Genomic DNA, 17,483 nt, shown 5'->3' on the forward strand with positions numbered 1-17,483 from the left:
GATTAGTTTTGTAAATTAATCTTCCATAGTCTCATAGATACATCCGATATGTATGTAGACATGTAAGCGATATTCTATATACAGTCAATCGTACCTTTTCCAAATCAATAATTTAATTTATTATGTTTATCCAGAATAAATTTTTTTATATAATCTTTCGTACGAGAGTATTATATAGTAGGCCGACTACAGTCTCATACCTAACCCATCAATAGTACTAAAACTTGCCAAGGTAACGTGGAAAAAAATATGGCTGAGTTCATGACACATGGGCTTGAGGCACTAACGCAACACCTTACTGTTCGATTTAGAGGGAACACGTTGAATTTTGTAAAGTGTCAGTGATAACAAAGGAAGGGCTGCAGGCAGGTGAGTGAAAGGGCGAGAAAATAGTAGGGAGACGGCGGTTGCCATGGGAGGGTGAGCCAAGGGGTGACAAAGGAGTAAGGCAGTGACAATGGAGCCCTTACAATGATAAAATTCGATTTTGTAAAGTGCCAACGATAACTAAGAAGAGTAGTGGTAGGTAGAGGGGTGGCAAATGAGTAGGGAGGAGGCGACAATAATAAGGTTCGATTGTTTAAGTTGCCAATGAAAACAAATTGAAGGGGAAGCGGTCTAGCAAGCAGAACCCTGATGAAGATGATGATAAGGAAGAGAAGGTGCGTTCGTGCAGATGAGCGGAACTCCGATGAAGGTGATGATGACAACAAAGAGAAGGGGTGGGTGGTAGGGAAGTAGAGGTGCACAGGGCAAAACAATAGGAAGGTGGCCATAGGCAAGGCACCTAAAAACTATAAAAATCAAACCTTTGACTTTTAAAGATTGTGATGTCAACGAAGAGGAGTGACATAAAGCAAACGAGCAGAAGGGTGGTAACGACTGGCGGAACTTCTAAAAATTATTAAAAGGGTGATGATACGGTTTGATTTTTAAGGTCTTGGTAACAATAGAGAGGCATGCGACGGTGGTAGACGGACCAATGAAGGGGGTGAACATGTGAGCGAGCAGGGCTGACGGATAATGGGCATCATAGGGACTCACTAAGGGTTGAAGTCCGAAGGAGACAGGGGAAGGGGCATCGGACTAGCCCCCATCGATCCTCGCCCAACGCTGCCGTCCACCAAGTCTGCCACCGCTGCCAGTCCTCACCGTCGGTGAGAGAGAGGAAGGGACGGGGATTAGATGGTTGTTACTGGTTGAGATGAACAAGTGTGCAGAGAAATTAAATAAATGTTAGTTGTAACTTACTGAGATAAAGAAATTAGGTGGAAAGCTCAATCTTGGAATAAATTTTGAATGCTCAAGATGTGAATACATTACCTGTTCTTTAGGTGAACATAAGACCACCAGTAAAGTTACGGTGGTGAAAAAGGTTGACAGTTGGATAAATTTCCATAAAAAAAGAGAGTATATTTTTCCTTTTCGAGAAGTACGGAACACTCGTCGAGGACTGAGGAAGAATGCATTTTTTTTATCCATGCAAACAACCCAGAACTACTATTTTTGGCGCACGCGTTTCCAGCACGCACTACAGTTTACACACGTTCATATAGACGTGAAGAGAAGTGCATAGCTCATCGTGGTTTTGATCAGATGGTTGCTCTATCTATAGTCCATATGATCCAAGTGTTCAAATTTTTGGACGATTTTGTTTATGAGAAATTTGAGTTGAGAGATCGATAGACAAACTTGAAAACACAAATCATCTTAGAATACTTATTAACTCTTAAAGTACAGCATTTCACGCTCCCACAAGATCGGAAATTAGAAACTCAAACTTAAATCCCAGAAGACACCTCATCGATCAACCAAACACGGGTGCATTAATCGATCGGTAATTTATGTATTCAAACACACATTCTTTATTTTATTCAATCATGCAGTACACCATATATATATATATATATATATATATATATATATATATATATATATATATGCTTCCACACATCGTCCTTTATTTTATACGAGCACATAGGACACCATATATTTATATATGCTGCCACACATCATAGCCAGCACCGGCGAACGGCGGCGATGGAGCCTAGCCGCAGTTGGGCAAGGGGATGCCGCAGGCGGCGATCATCTTGCGTGCGTTGGTGCTGTTGATGTAGGACGCGTACATTGGGTCTTTCGCGTACTGGCAGAAGCACCCCTGTTGTGCTTTCAGGCTAGAGCAGCACGACGCCGACGGCGCCGTCCCGAAGAAGATCGGGGCCGCGCATGGCGACAGCAGCCCGGGGTCACACTGCGGCGGCGGCGGCGATTGCGCCACCACCACCGCCACCGCCACCGTCGCCACCACCACCAGCAGAAGCATCTCCATTGCAGCCGCCCACTTCGCCATTGCTCGAGCTAGCTAGCGCAAGAACAGCCGCTTGGTTACTAGCCGAATGTGATCGAATGTGATCGATGTGGTGTAGGGGAAGGATGCACGTCCCGAGTATTTATAGACAAGATCGAGGTGTTGTAGAAAGCAGACCGTTTCGTGCACTCTCTTCATACCAAAATAAATTAATGTGTAGAGTTTAGACTTTGCCATAGTGGTAGTAGTACTACAACTGTTCTTCTTCTTTAGCTGAACGGAGGAAGAATGAATGAACAAAGAGACATGGATCCTCTCAGTTTCGTGCATTTTGGATACTCGATCGTATGTTTACATATATGGGTCTCTTTGACTAGTAACAGTGGATCGATTTGTACACGTGCAGCAAATTGGTCTCTGCCAAATTAATTGGATCACAACACAAGAACAGGATCGCACCCAAGAAAATCATCCAAGCAGATGTACAAGATTGCACGCAGGCATCCGTTGGAGTTCATTTGGTCATCTTATTTGTTTTTTCGTGGACACTGGAAATCAATTCAACACTTTTTACACATCAACATTTGTCAAGCTTAATTTAAATGTTGTTCAGTTTGAACATCATAGTCACTTCGCCTGTTTTTAAAATATGGAGTAGTTGTTATAGACTATCACCGGGCAACGTGTATCAAGCGTATATATGTTTCCAGCTCCATTTTCTCTCTCCGTACTAGTGACTTCGTCATATTTCCACGGACGCCGGTTGCTTGAGCTTGAGGAGCATCGCCTCCTAGAGGAAAAAAAAAACAGAAATAAAAAACCAAACAGAAAAAAAAGAAAAAAAAAACCACGCGGGCCTCACACTGTGCACGCGCTGCCACCACGGCCCTCTCCATGCGCGCCATGTGCCTCGCCGCGGGGGAGGGCGCGCGCACTGTTAGTCACACATTAACAATTTGATTGAAATGCTATTTCAGAATACCAATCTCTCAACTGAAATTTCTCATAGACAAAATCATCAACAAATTTAAAACATTTGAATAGTATGAACTATAATGGACGGATCCAGAATAATTAAGAACATAGGATGACTCATCTATTTCTTCCTCCTTGAGCTGCCACTAATCTTCCTCCTTTTCTCCCTTCATTCTTTCCTTCTATCAATGGTGATCTAGCGGGTTCGAATCCCCCAGCACTCACGCTAGATCCACCCCTCACTATATATATAAATCAATCATCTGATCAAACCACGATAATGATACGCTTAACTGTAAAATACTCCTTTTCTGTTGTAATGACGTGCTTAACCATAATTTGCTCCTATCAAGCACTAGTATTCCGTTGTTTCAGTTAGATGACCTGGTATATGGTTTATCATTTTCTTATTATCAAGTTTTTTTTTAAATTACACAGTACAGTGCAGACACTCACAACGCACACGCACTCACCCCCTATAAACACATGCACACCAACCCTACCCCTATGAACATCTTCGAAGACTGGACCGGCAAATCCTCCTGGAGAGATTTACGAAGTCACCACCAGCGTTGGAAAAAAAATAGTTTGTTAGGATTGGACTCTATTTTCTTTAACGAAAATATCTAGTTATAGACCAACTTTTGTATTTTTATTGAAATTTATACCTAAATAAACTTTCAAATTATCTATACAAACTTTAAATTCCTTACACATAGACTTTATATACATAAAATCTTTTACCTATAAACTTTATACACATAAAGTATCTACCTATAAACTTTAAATATATAAAGTCTTTATACCGTCTTTTAGAAATAATTCATATAAAAAGTTTTCATTAAAGAAAGACTATAACGAAAAATAGAAAATATGGGGAGAATCACACGAAGAAGAAATATTAAAGATAAGAATCACGTAAAAGCAGAAAATGGAAACAGAGAAAATAAAAAGAGTAGCGCGTGTCAGCTGAAACTGAAAAAACAAGTAAAAGGTGAAGTTTCACTGCTCGCTAGCCTTTCCGGCTTCTCGGGCAGTCTGCTCGCCGCCGCACGTCCCTCACGTGAACGGCTCCGAAAATTATAACAGTAGAGATATGCAATTTGTAATTTTTTTATATAGTTTCTATTCTCTCCTCAGTTTTCTTAAAAAAAATTCTAAAGCCCTCGTAATGTTGGCCCTGTTGACTATGAAAATAGCACCTTCAATCCCTGCGATAACAACAAGGGTCAAGGGTTAATTAGATCTACGCCACTAAACCATGTAGACATGAAATCCAGTTAAAATAGATGAAAAAATATTGTTGAGTCCTACTCGTACCAGTATAAAGCCTCCTTTGAAACGCATAGATCTTACAAAAATACTCCTTTCCGTATTTTAATGTATGACGTCGTTGACTTTTTATTAACATTTGATCATTCGTCTTATTAAAAAAATTATGTAATACATTTATTTTATTGTGACTTGATTTATCATCAAATGTTCTTTAAGCATGACATAAATATTTTTATATTTGTACAAAAATTTTGAATAAGACGAATGGTCAATGCCGTCATACATTAAAAATACAGAGGGTGCATGAATTAGCTCAATACCATGAAATTCCTTCATTTAAAGACTACATCAAACTATAAGAACAGAGTCCTGATCGAGGTGGATGAATTAAGGGCAGCTCTAGCTCTAGTTCGAAGCTGCAGTTCACATAAGGTGCACAAAACTCTGGCTACTATTGCTACAATTTTGACATCGATTTATAGAACCCACGTAAACAAAAATCTCTCGATCACTTGCGTATACTCTCCCTGCGCGAACTGACAAAAATCCGAATGCATCTGATCTGCCCGTCTGTCTCTCGTTCCGACCCCCCTTCGTTTCTTCCTTTCTTCTATCATTTCTCCTTGGCGCTGTCACGTTCAGCAATCCGGTAGAGCAGGTGCCGTGCAGTGCAGGTACGAGACGATGACTAAGGCTTAGTTTTTTTTTTCTTTTCAACTTCAAGCTTTAACCTCGTCGTTTTCCGTTAGCACGTTCTTCAAACGGTTAAATGGTTAACTTTCTCGTTTTTCGTTAGCACTTTTTTCAAATATTAAATGATGTGTTTTTTCAAAAGAAATTATATAGAAGTTTTTTTAAAAAAAATCAAATTAATTCTTTTTAAATATGTAAAATTTAATATTTAATTAATCATGTGTTATCGAGCTTCTTAATTTTGCATGCGCAGAAAATTTTCCTCGTTTTTGAAGCAACTAACAGGGCCTAATTAAGAAGAAGATACACATCGAGAGGGCGTTCTCGAGAAGGCGATGCTCCTCAAGCTCAAGCAACCACCGTTCATGGATATGACGACGTCGCTGGTACCGAGAGAGAAAATGGAGCTATAAACATATACGCTTGATACATTTTGCACGGTGATAGTCTATAACAACTATATTTTAAAAACAGGTGGAGTGACTATGACGTTCAAACCGAACAACATTTAAATTAAGCTTGACAAATATTAATGTGTAAAAAGTGTTGAATTGATTTCCTGTGTCCACGAAAAAACAAATAAGATGACCAAATGAACTCCAATGGATGCCTGCGTGCAGTCTTGTACATCTGCTTGGACGATTTTCTTGGGTGCTATCCTGTTCTTGTGTTGTGATTCAATTAATTTGGCAGACACCAATTTGCTGCACGTGTACATATCGACCCACTGTTACTAGTCAAAGAGACCCATATATGTAAAAATACGAGTATCCAAAATGCACGAAACTGAGAGGATCCATGTCTCTTTCTTCTTCATTCATTCTTCCTCCGTTCAGCTAAAGAAGAACAGTTATAGTACTACTACCACTATGGTAAAGTCTAAACTCTACACATCAATTTATTTTGGTATGAAGAGAGTACACGAAACGGTCTGCTTTCTACAACACCTCGATCTCGTCTATAAATACCGGGGACGTGCATCCTTCCCTTACACCACATCGATCACATTCGATCACATTCGGCTAGTAACCAAGCGGCGGTTCTTGCGCTAGCTAGCTCGAGCAATGGCGAAGTGGGCGGCTGCGATGGAGATGCTTCTGCTGGTGGTGGTTGCGGCGGCGGCGGTGGCGGTGGTGGTGGCACAAGCGCCGCCGCCGCCGCCGCAGTGTGACCCCGGGCTGCTGTCGCCATGCGCGGCCCCGATCTTCTTCGGGACGGCGCCGTCGGCGTCGTGCTGCTCTAGCCTGAAAGCACAGCAGGGGTGCTTCTGCCAGTACGCGAAAGACCCGACGTACGCGTCCTACATCAACAGCACCAACGCACGCAAGATGATCGCCGCCTGCGGCATCCCCTTTCCCAACTGCAGCTAGGCTCCGTCGCCGCCGTTCACCGGTGCGGGCCATGATGTGTGGCAACATATATAAATATATGGTGTACTGCGTGCTTGAATAAAATAAAGGACAATGTGTGGAAACATATATAAATATATGGTGTACTGTGTATTTGAATAATATAAAGGATGTGTGTTTGAATACATAAATTATCGATCGATTAATGCACCCGTGTTTGATCGATCGATCAGGTATCTTCTGGGATTTAAGTTTGAGTTTTGAATTTCTAATCTTGTGGGAGCGTGAAATGCTACTTTAAGAGTTAAGTATTCTAAGATGATTTGTGTTTTCAAGTTTGTCTATCGACCTCTCAACTCAAATTTCTCATAAACAAAATCGTCCAAAAATTTAAACACTTGGATCGTATGGACTATAGATAAAACAACCGTCTGATAAAACCACGATGAGCGACACACTTCTCTTCACGTCTATATAAACGTGTGTAAACTGTAGTGCGTATGGTACTGGAAATGCATGCACCAAAAATAGCAGTTCTGGGTTGTGTGAGTGTGTGGACGTGCATCCAATTTGCATGGAGAAAAAAAATGCATTCTTCCTCAGTCTTCAAAAGAGTGTTCCGTACTACTCGAAAAGGAAAATATACTCTTTTTTTCCATGAAAATTTATCCAACTGTCAACCTTTTTCACCACCATAACTTTACTGGTGGTCTTATGTCCACCTAAAGAACAGGTGATGTATTTCCCATCTTGAGCATTCAAAATTTATTCCAAGATTGAGCTAATTTTCACCTACTTTCTTTATCTCAGCAAATTACAACTATCTTTTATTTAATTTCTCTACATACTTGTTCATCTCAACTAGTAACAACCATCTAATCGCCGTCCCTTCCTCTCTCATCGACAGTGAGAGGACTGGCGGTGGTGGCAGACTTGGTAGACGGCAGTGTTGGGCGGGGATGGGGGCTAGTCCGCTGTCCCTTCCACTGTCACCTTTGAACTTGGTGGGCGGCGGTGCCGTTGGGTGGAGACATTGACTAGTCCTTCGTCCCTTCACTGTCACCCGTGGTGAGGGTTGGCAACACTGGCAGCGGTGGGGGCTAGCCCTCCCCTCATGATGGCAGGTCAGTCGAATGCACATGACGATGGTGGTGGATGGTCGGTTTGGCTACGGCGGATGGAGATGACAGCGGTGGAGGCTCTCGGTGGCAGCTTTCTAGGGGCATTGGCGGTTAGGCAAGCTCCAGCGTCCAGATCTTGACCACGACCAGGCGAAGACGTGGGGACTATGGTTGTAGGTGAGAGGTGACTGTGTTGGCTGGAAATGTAACGGAGGTTTGAGCAAGTAACAGATTCGGGTTGGCGTGATATATTTGTCAAGGTGAAGTTTGTTAGTGTTAGGTGGAGTTTGTTAGAGTTTGTGATGAATATGTTTACAAAGTCGGTTAAAGTTTAGGACTTAGAGTTGTAATAGGTATTAGGACTAGAGTAAGAGTCGGACTCTATCCTAGGATCTCTCATAAGTAGAAGGGTGTGCTTGTTGTAACTTCATGGCAACTTAGCATAGCGAGAGGGAGCAGCTGCCGGCGGCAACCGGCCGTGAGTCGCTGTAGCTCTGATACACTGTAATATGCTAGATCGAAGAGGAACACCTGTAATCAGTGCCCCGAAGATGTAGGCTGCGGCTGAACTCCGTTACTAAATATCGTGTCTCGGTGTCATTATCGTGTTTGGATCTCCTATGGTGTTTCTTCCGCGTTTAGCTACCAATGTCGATTTCGGAGCTAGTTTTATAACACATATAGATCTTACAAAAATATGAATTAGCTCAGATCAATACTATGAAATTCTTTCATTTTAAGACTACATCAAACTCTAAGAACAGAGTCCTCATCGAGGTAGATGAATGTTAAGGACAGCTCTAGCTCTAGTTCGAAGCCACAGTTCACAGAAGGTGCACAAAACTTTGGCTCTCGATAGCTACAATGTTGACATCAATTTGTTCAACCCACGTAAACGAAAATCCCTCCAACACTTGCGTATGCCCTCCCTGCACGAACTGACAAAAATCCAAATGCATCCGCCCGTCTCTAGTTCCACTTCCCTTCTTCCTTTCTTCTATCCTTTCTTCTTGGCGCTGTCATGTTCAGCGATCCTGTAGAGTACGTGTCGTGCATTGCAGGTACGAGACAATGACTAAGGCTTCGTTCTTTTCTTCAACTTGAGACTTAAACTTCTCGTTTTCCGCTAGTGCGGTTTTAAAACTGTTAAATGGTTAACTTCCTTATTTTTTGTTAGCACGTTTTTTAAATGTTAAATAGTGTGTTTTTTTAAAAAAATTATATAGATGTTGTTTTTAAAAAATAAAATTAATTCATTTTTAAATATATATAATAATTAAAATTTAATTAATCATGTGTTATCGAGCTTGCACATTTTGTATGCGCAGAAAATTTTCTTCATTTTTGAATTCATTTTTTCTGGTTTTTTCTTTCTTTTTTTCCTTCTCGGTTTTTTAACATATACGTATACAAACTTTTTATACGTATGTACAAACTTGGTATACATACGTATATAAAGTATGTATACTTGTATACGTATATGTATACATATGATGTTTTTTTTGGTTTTTTAATACGTACATATACATAGTTTGCACACTTCGTATATAAAGTTTGTACACATCGTATATAAAGTTTATACACATTGTCGACGATGGATACTCGTAGATCGGATATAGAGGGTATTGGGGTACGCTGGTACGAAGATCTATGTAATACGACATCAAGCAAACAAGAAATAGGGATTATACTGGTTCAGACCCCTTAATAGGTAATAGCTCTAATCCAGTTGGTATGGGATTATATAATGGAAACCACATATTACAAAGGGAATAGTAGAACTCGATGATACCGACGAGACTGTAGTCGAGTTGTTCGACTAGATCACCCGGCAACTTGGCTCCTGTAGGATCCGACTTCGCAGGCTGTGGTGGTTGTGTTGGCGATGAGATTCGATGCCTTAGGTCCCCCCGGGGGTCCCTTTTATATCGCGGGTCAGTTGATCTCCAAGTATAACTCGGAGATATCAGACCACGATACAGTAACGACCCAGTTCAGTCCGAGTAGGACTCCTTCCGTCCGTGGATTTCGTTTCTGTTACACGATGAATTTCCTTAATGAGTAAAGGAAACATCCGTGTACGCACAGGTATACCGTATCGGTATACAGCATAAATCCAAGGGTAGAAGGTATACCTTATCCGTAATCCTGACACACATCATATACAAAATTTGTATATGTGTATATTTTTTTATACATAAAAAATATATGTTTGTTTATAGTAGTAGTACTAGTAGTAGTGTAGTAGTACTACTACTGATAGTACCACACAAGATCGGAAATTAGCTCAAACTTAAATAGTCAGGAGACACCAGCTGATCGATCGATCAAACACGTACGTACGGGGGTGCATTAATCGATCGATAGTTCTTACTGATTCAAACTCACATCCTTTATTCAAGCACACACCATATATTTAATATACGCCATGCATCATGGCGATCGAAGCTAGCCTAGCAGCTGGGAAAGGCGATGCCGCAGGCGGCGATGGTATTGCGGGCGTTGGTGCTATTGATGTAGGACGCGTACATCGGGTCTCTCGCGTACTGGCAGAAGCACCCGTCCTTCTCCTGCGCGCGCAGGTTGGAGCAGCACGACTTCGACGGCGCAGTCCCAAAGAAGATCGGGACCGCGCACGCCGACAGCTTCCCGGGATCGCACTGCACCGGCGGTGGCGCCTGCGCCGCCACCACCGCCACCGCCACCGTCACCGCCAGAACCACCATCACCGTCGCTTCCGCCGCCCACTTCGCCATTGCTCGAGCTACCTAGCTAGGCGCAAGAACCGCTTGGTCAATTGATTACTGGTTGATGTGATGTGATCGATGCGGCAGTTGACTGCTGCTTTGGCTAGTGGTGGTGTAGGGGAAAGCACGCACGTCCCGGGTATTTATAGATGATGAGAGGTGTTGCAGAAGGCAGACCATTTCATGTACTCCTTTAGTACCAAAAGAAATTGGTTTCTATAGCTCAGACTTTATCATAGTAGTACTAGTGCTACGACTGTGTTCTTCTTGATAAAATTTGTTGCATAACATTATAAGTATTGTAATTGGTTAAGAGACATCGCAAATACGTGACATTGCTGATAGGCACCACAAGATTTATATAAGGGAAATTTTGCTACAGGACACTCCTTATATGTGGTTTTAGCCCTAGAGCCCTGCCCAAACTCACTTTTGGGGGAAAACACTCCATAAACGTGGTAATTTGCCAGTGGACACCACGCCGATTAAAATAATAATTTTCGGTTGAAGAGGAGAGTGAAATCGCGTGAAATATCAAAAATGCCCTTGGGCCTACATGTCATCTCTATCTTCTATCTCTCTTCTCCTCTTCTTGCCCACATTTCGCTCTCCAAGCCGGCCTTCGGCCATGCCCGCGCAGGGGGAGGAGCTGCGCACGAGCGGCGGGCGGCAGCGGGGGAGGAGCTGCGCGCATCCTGCTCCTCCTCGAACTCGTCACCATCGTCGTCGTCGTCCGCCACTGCCCCGCTCTGCACCGCCGGATCCGCGAACCACCTCCTCGCCGGCCTGCGTGCTGTGCCAGCCACCGCCCCGCTCCGCGCCGCCGGTGAAGACGGGCGACAGCCGACGGAGATGAGCTGGATGCGGCGGGCACGGGTGGTGGCGGGCGGGGGACGAGCTACGCACGTCCTCTTCCTCCTCGAACTCGTCACCATCGTCGTCGGCAGCAGTGTCGTGATTCGGCGATTGGGATGAGAGAAAGGCGGCGGCGGTGGCGATGAGTGGCTCGGCGTTGGCGCTGGAGATGCGGTGCGGGAGCTACGACTTGCTCGCGTCGGCCGGCGGCGGGAGGAAGGGTGGGGGCAGAGGGTGAGGGTGGCGAGGCAGCGGGGAGAAGGAGCGGCTGCAGCTGCTCCACCGCGCGCTGCGGCTGGTGGGCCGCCAGAGGGCCGGGGTGCTGCTGCTGCTCGCCGTTGCCTCCGCCGCTGTCTGCGCGTGCACGGTCGACGACCGGCGGGGAGCGACATGTGGGCAGGAAGAGGAGAAGAGAGATAGGAGATAGAGCTGACATGTGGGCCCAAGGGCATTTTTGACATTTCACGCAATTTCTCTTTCCTCTTCAATCGGAAATTATTATTTTAATCGGCGCGGTGTCCACTGGCAAATTACCACGTTTATGGAGTATTTTCCCCCAAAAGTGAGTTTGGGCAGTGTCCTAGGGCTAAAACCACATATAAGGAGTGTCCTGTAGCAAAATTTGCCTTTATATAATTAGCAATAGCGACATCCGAGATAATATGTTACCATTTCCGGTGAAAAAGATGAGAGAGAAATTTCAAAAGGACAAAAATACCCCCAACCTCAGTAGCATGTAACCCAGGTTCAACCAAACGCACTCACCGTTCAACCCCATACCTGAAATTCTCATCCAAATCTAACCCTAGGTGGTTGGAGGTGGCGAGCGACCGGCTCTGGGAATCGACGGGGGGTGGAGCTGTGAAATTGGTAGGCGTCGACGGCATTGGGGATGATGTCGCCGAGGAAGAAGTTAGCAGGGAAGAAAGTGGCTTTTTTTTACGAGCATTGAGGTTCCATTAAAGCCCCACAATTGATTCCCAGATCCGCTCGCCCACCGCCGCCAAAGCCACCGCCACCGGCTGCCTAGGGTTAGGTTTGGATGGGGATTTCGGTTGTGAGGGTGAACGATTAGTGCGATTGAGTCCGGTTGAACTTGAACAAGATCCAATAGGCCAGGCCGGTTTACATGCTGTTGAGGCCGGAGGCATTTATGTTCTTTTGAAATTTCTATCCTATATATCTTTTTCATTGGAAATGATACAATATTGTCTCGGGTGCGCTACAACCAGTTACACAAATTTTGTGATGTCCATTGATATATCCCAACCAATTAGATGACTTTTTGGTATCATGTGGTAAATTTTGCCAAGAAGAACGGTCGTAGCACTAGTACTTCTATGATAAAGTCAGAACTCTAGATGAGATGGCAGTGAAACTACTACTACTATGGAAATCTACTATTGGTGACAAACAAAGTCAACGAGTTGATTATTGTAAATTATTGAAAAATAAGATGTTATGGGTTTGTACTATGTTAAACTTCCTTGGGTTTGACTAAATATATAGAAAAAATATAACATCTTCTACGGCATACATCAAATTAGTTTAATTAAATTTACTATTGAATATATTTCATAAAATATTGGTTTTATGGTTAAAATACAGTGTATTTTATACCAACTTAATCAACTTTTAAGAAGTTTCATTTAGGACAAACTTTCAACTACTTATAATATAGGATATAGCGTATATATAGTTTTTGCATCGTTATATAAATTCATGGAGTGCTCGAGACATCCTGCTAGTTGGGTTAATTCATTTTTTTTTGTAAAATTTGCAAAATACTCCTGCATTGCACTGGGTAATGGTAAGGTGGATGAGGTTTGACCTCAATGATTTATCCAAGCACCGGAGCAAAATCATAAACATCGACGGAGTGTAATTACCACAAAAGGTATATTTTTGTTTGAAACAATGGCTCTACACGTTCGGGATGTGAACGATGATCTTGATGTGTGTGCCTGATGATTTAGCATGGGAGAAACAGATGGGTGAACGCCTGAATTAAATTTCAAAATATACTGTTCATTCATTTTTTTCTCAAAAATATTCGGTATGCAAAAAATTTTACAAAAATATATCGCCGGTCTCGCACAACCATTACACGAAGATGATGTGGGAATGACGTCAGACGGTATCGCGCACTGAAAGCGCGCAGCGGCGCGAGATTTCAGTCTCGTTGAAGCAATGCGCGATACCGTGCCATGCCGATTTCATTAGCGATTAATTAATTATTGATTAATAATTATTTAATCATTAATCAGGATAATTAATCACTAATTATTATTAGTTAATTGTTAATTGAGTAATTAATCACTAATCAAAAGGAGCTGTCAGACAGTGTCGCTCGTTGCTTTAGCGAGACCGTTCGGTCTCGCTATTCCGTTACGCGATACCGCCCACGACGTCATTCCCACATCATTTTTGCGCAACAGTTGTGCGAGACCGACGGTATATTTCTGTAAAAAATTTTGCATCCCGAATATTTTTGAGAAAAAAATGAATGAACAGTATATTTTAAAATTTAATTCGTGAACGACTCGGTTCTTTGCGCTGTAGTCAATTGATGAAAATTTAGACTGAGGTCATTAAATATTTTTGCATCACACGTTTTCTTTTATGAAACTTCTACTGCCTTAGTTTCATAAAAATTGAATTTCTACCTTTAAATCTTTGTCCCATAAAAATTTTATGTCTACTAATGTGGGACCTAACAAAACAAATTGATTACATCAAAATTTGTTTCCTTGTAATCTCCTTTCTTTCCATTTCATCTCTTAACCTCTTGTCTCAACCTTATTTTTAATCAAGTTTATATATAATGTGTGTGCGTGTACTGTGTTCATTAAATAATTAAGGTTAATGTGATCATTTGTTTATCTTTATAATTTGTCCTTAATTTCATAGAAATTTTTTTTTATGGAGGTAGTATAGTGTTTTCAAAAATGGATGACTTTTTTTTGCCCGTGCATTGTATAATCACACAATACAATAGTGCAACGTTTTCTCCAGTTAGTTTGCACACGTTTGCCACGTTGAGTTGGCCGGCTGGGCCAGATCAGCACGAGCAGCCGGTCAAGACTTATCTCTCTCTTTCTCGCTCTCTCATCGATTCTTGTTCAATCTCTCTCCTAGCTCGTCTCTCGTCAGTGTCAAGAGAAAGAAAGGGAGAAGGTGAACGTACCCGCATGATAATTAAACCTAAATCGAGAAGGTGAGTAGCCGGTGGCTGCGGGTTCGCCACCTCCTTCTCCTCCTCCCGTCCTCCGCCTCGACCCTCCCATCTCCACTCAAGGTCTGTGGAGGCCTACAGCGGAGGACGGCTAACAAGGCGGAGATAGACAATGGGCGAAGAGCGGCGAGCAGGACTGAGGTCGGTGACTAACCCATCTTCTGTGGATCTGGGTATAGGCGACAGTGGAGAGAGGGTGCAATTAGTGACGGCATGGCCACGGAATCAAATGGTCCCTTAAAGCGGGACCAGACCCCCATCGATCAATCCTAAGCCTGAAGGAGGTCAAGATGGAGTCGTATATCCCATGGGCATGTTCGACTGCCATTCCTACGACAGTGCTACGGCTGCAGCGCTTGTGTTGTGCAGCTGCAGCTAGCCTTCGTGCAGCTGTAAAAAATGCCAGTCGAACAGACCCTGACGGAGCGTGGGGCTCCTCACCGGGAGACCGCGCAGGCCCCCCTTTGCCGGTTCGGCCGGGGGCTCAGGGAGAGATTCTAAGCTCTCTGTATGTGGAAGGCTCGCGAGACAGGAAACACACAAGACACGGGCGATGTATACAGGTTCGGGCCGCTGAGAAGCGTAATACCCTACTCCTGTGTTTTTGGGAGATCTGTGTATAAAGGAGCTACAAAGTATGAGCCAGCCTCTCCCTTGTTCTGGGTTTCTAATCTGGAAAAGTCCCCTCCCCTTCTCAGTGGGCAAGGTCCTCCTTTTTTATATCTTAAGGGGATACCACATGCACCATCTCTCTCTTTTTCTGTGGGGACTTACCCTACCTTTTCATAAATGGACGGAGATTTGTATAGTTGCCGTCCGAGTCACCTTCTGATGAGACGGGCCACAACTACCTCCACTTTCGCCGGGAGCAGGTGCGACGTGGAATCGTGGCTGTCTGCTGACGACATGACCGGTGTCAGACCAGTTACGTCGGTCATTCTTGTCCCCCACGTGTCAGCTTAGCAATCTACATGTTCGCCCTTCTTCACACAACATCTTGCCTGTAATGGTTAGGATGAAGCCTGGCATATATCTGACCAGGACTAACGTGCCATCTCTGGGAGGTAACACGCTAGCTCCAGCTGGGGACGAGCGCCTAGAAGCCCTCGTCCTGACGGGATGGGGCGAGGCGTGTGTCAGATCGCCTGTCGCCACCTAACCCGCGATCTGACCGGTCTGTGACTGGTCACAGACCGGATAAACGAGTGCACTGCACTGCGTTACATGCGGCGTGACACGCTCAACCAAACCGCAATAAATGTGGTTAGGTAAGCCCCACTGTACTCACCTAACCCATACGCGGAGCAAAAAACCCACGAGGGGTCGGGGCGCCTCAGCCCTCGGGGCCGAGGGGGGTGCGGCCCGACCCCCTCGGGGGGACTAAGAGGAGGGCGAACGCATCACCCTCGGGCCCGACGTCCCTCGCGGGTACCAGGCCACGTGTGCGATTGTGTCTGCCTCAAACCTCTAGTCATGATACTCCTGATCCCATGTCACCGACAGTAGCCCCCGGCGTTATGCCAGGGCGATCGCCCTCTTTAAGGGAAACGGTCGGGCGTGACGCCACTCCTAAGACCTGGTGACAGGTGGGACCGGTCTCCACAATTGGGCAGAAACCCAACGGTCACAAACCACGCACATCGGCAATGGTAACTCGGCTGTCAACAATGAGCGGTCTCTTCAAGACTGCCACATTACTTGAGTAGCACACGAATCTGGACATGGCGATTCGTTTCGTCTGAAGATATGGTAACGTCGCTTCGGTCGGCAAGCGTAATTAACGCGCGCACGATATGATCTATCTCGACTGCCACAACCGCATATCCACCTCATGCGCCGCAAGCGGGCGAATGGGATTAGTGGAAGCGTGGGCGCGGGAAACGAGGGGGCGAAATAGTGGGCGCGAGAAGCGAGGAGCCGGGCACAGCGTTGGCAAGAGTATAAAGGCACTGAGGAAGGGATCTGTTTCCTTCCTTTCGCCATTATTCCCCTTGTCTTCGCCGCTTGCGCCCTAACTCCTTCTTTCCTGTGCCCTACCTTCGCCACACGCGCTCGCTCTTAATCTTCTCTTCCTCCGGCGCCATGGCACGGGGTTCCGCTCTGCTCGATGGTAGCGTGCTGCCGCCTTCCCGGATCGTGAGCGAGAGGCAGGCTGGGCTGTCGCACCGCTTCATGCCGGAATCTGCCACCGGCCGGGAGATAGTCACGCTGGGCGAGGGACGCCCGGCGCCAGACTACCCGGGGCGGTCCGTCTTCTTTCTCCCCTTTGCAATGGCAGGGCTGGTTCCGCCATTTTCTTCTTTCTTCATGGATGTTCTGGAGTTCTACGATCTCCAGATGGCGCACCTCACCCCCAACGCGGTGATGACATTGGCCATCTTCGCGCATCTGTGCGAGATGTTCATTGGGGTGCGCCCATCTCTTCGGCTGTTCCGGTGGTTCTTCACCGTGCAGTCGGTGTCGCCGCCATCGGTAGTCGGTGGCTGCTACTTCCAGCCACGGGGGCCGGTGCTGAACCGCTACATCCCCTGCGCCCTCCGCAAGAAGTGGGACGACTGGAAGAGCGACTGGTTCTACACTCCCCTCGCCGACGAAGCGCGCCTCCGACTTCCGAGCCAGCCCCCAGCGCAGGCCTCCAGCTGGCGGGCGCCGGTAGATCTGGGGAATGGCTATGACGCCGTCCTCGACCGCCTGGCGGGCCTGCGATCCCAGGGGCTCACAGGGGCCATGGTGTACGGCGACTACCTCCGTCGTCGGATTGCGCCGCTCCAGCGGCGCGCTCGGGGCGCCTGGGAGTACACCGGGTCCGAAGACTTCACGAGGACCCACCAGGGAGTGAGATGGGACTGGGCTCCTGAGGACTTCAAGATATTGGTCCAACGGGTGCTGAATCTCAACTCCGTAGAGGCGGCCCTCATTCCCCAA

General features: G+C 45.3%; 3 protein-coding genes across 3 annotated transcripts; 1 reads left to right on the plus strand and 2 right to left on the minus strand.

The window, feature by feature from the left end:
• Positions 1-1,785: 1,785 nt before the first annotated feature.
• Positions 1,786-2,425, minus strand: LOC107276902 (probable non-specific lipid-transfer protein 2). Its single transcript, XM_015758520.3, has one exon. It carries the CDS (start codon positions 2,348-2,350, stop codon positions 2,048-2,050), a length of 303 nt encoding a protein of 100 aa, XP_015614006.1. The 5' UTR covers positions 2,351-2,425; the 3' UTR covers positions 1,786-2,047.
• A 3,786-nt stretch (positions 2,426-6,211) lies between these two features.
• On the plus strand, positions 6,212-6,785 carry LOC4349058 (non-specific lipid-transfer protein 2P). Its single transcript, XM_015758466.3, has one exon. The coding sequence runs from the start codon at positions 6,316-6,318 to the stop codon at positions 6,619-6,621; it is 306 nt and encodes a 101-aa protein (XP_015613952.1). The 5' UTR covers positions 6,212-6,315; the 3' UTR covers positions 6,622-6,785.
• A 3,099-nt stretch (positions 6,786-9,884) lies between these two features.
• LOC4349059 (non-specific lipid-transfer protein 2P) lies at positions 9,885-10,581 on the minus strand. The gene has a single exon (XM_015758463.3). It carries the CDS (start codon positions 10,475-10,477, stop codon positions 10,175-10,177), a length of 303 nt encoding a protein of 100 aa, XP_015613949.1. The 5' UTR covers positions 10,478-10,581; the 3' UTR covers positions 9,885-10,174.
• Between the last annotated feature and the right edge of the window lie 6,902 nt (positions 10,582-17,483).

This window comes from Oryza sativa, chromosome 10, assembly GCF_034140825.1.
Source record: "Oryza sativa Japonica Group chromosome 10, ASM3414082v1".
NCBI lineage: Eukaryota > Viridiplantae > Streptophyta > Magnoliopsida > Poales > Poaceae > Oryza > Oryza sativa.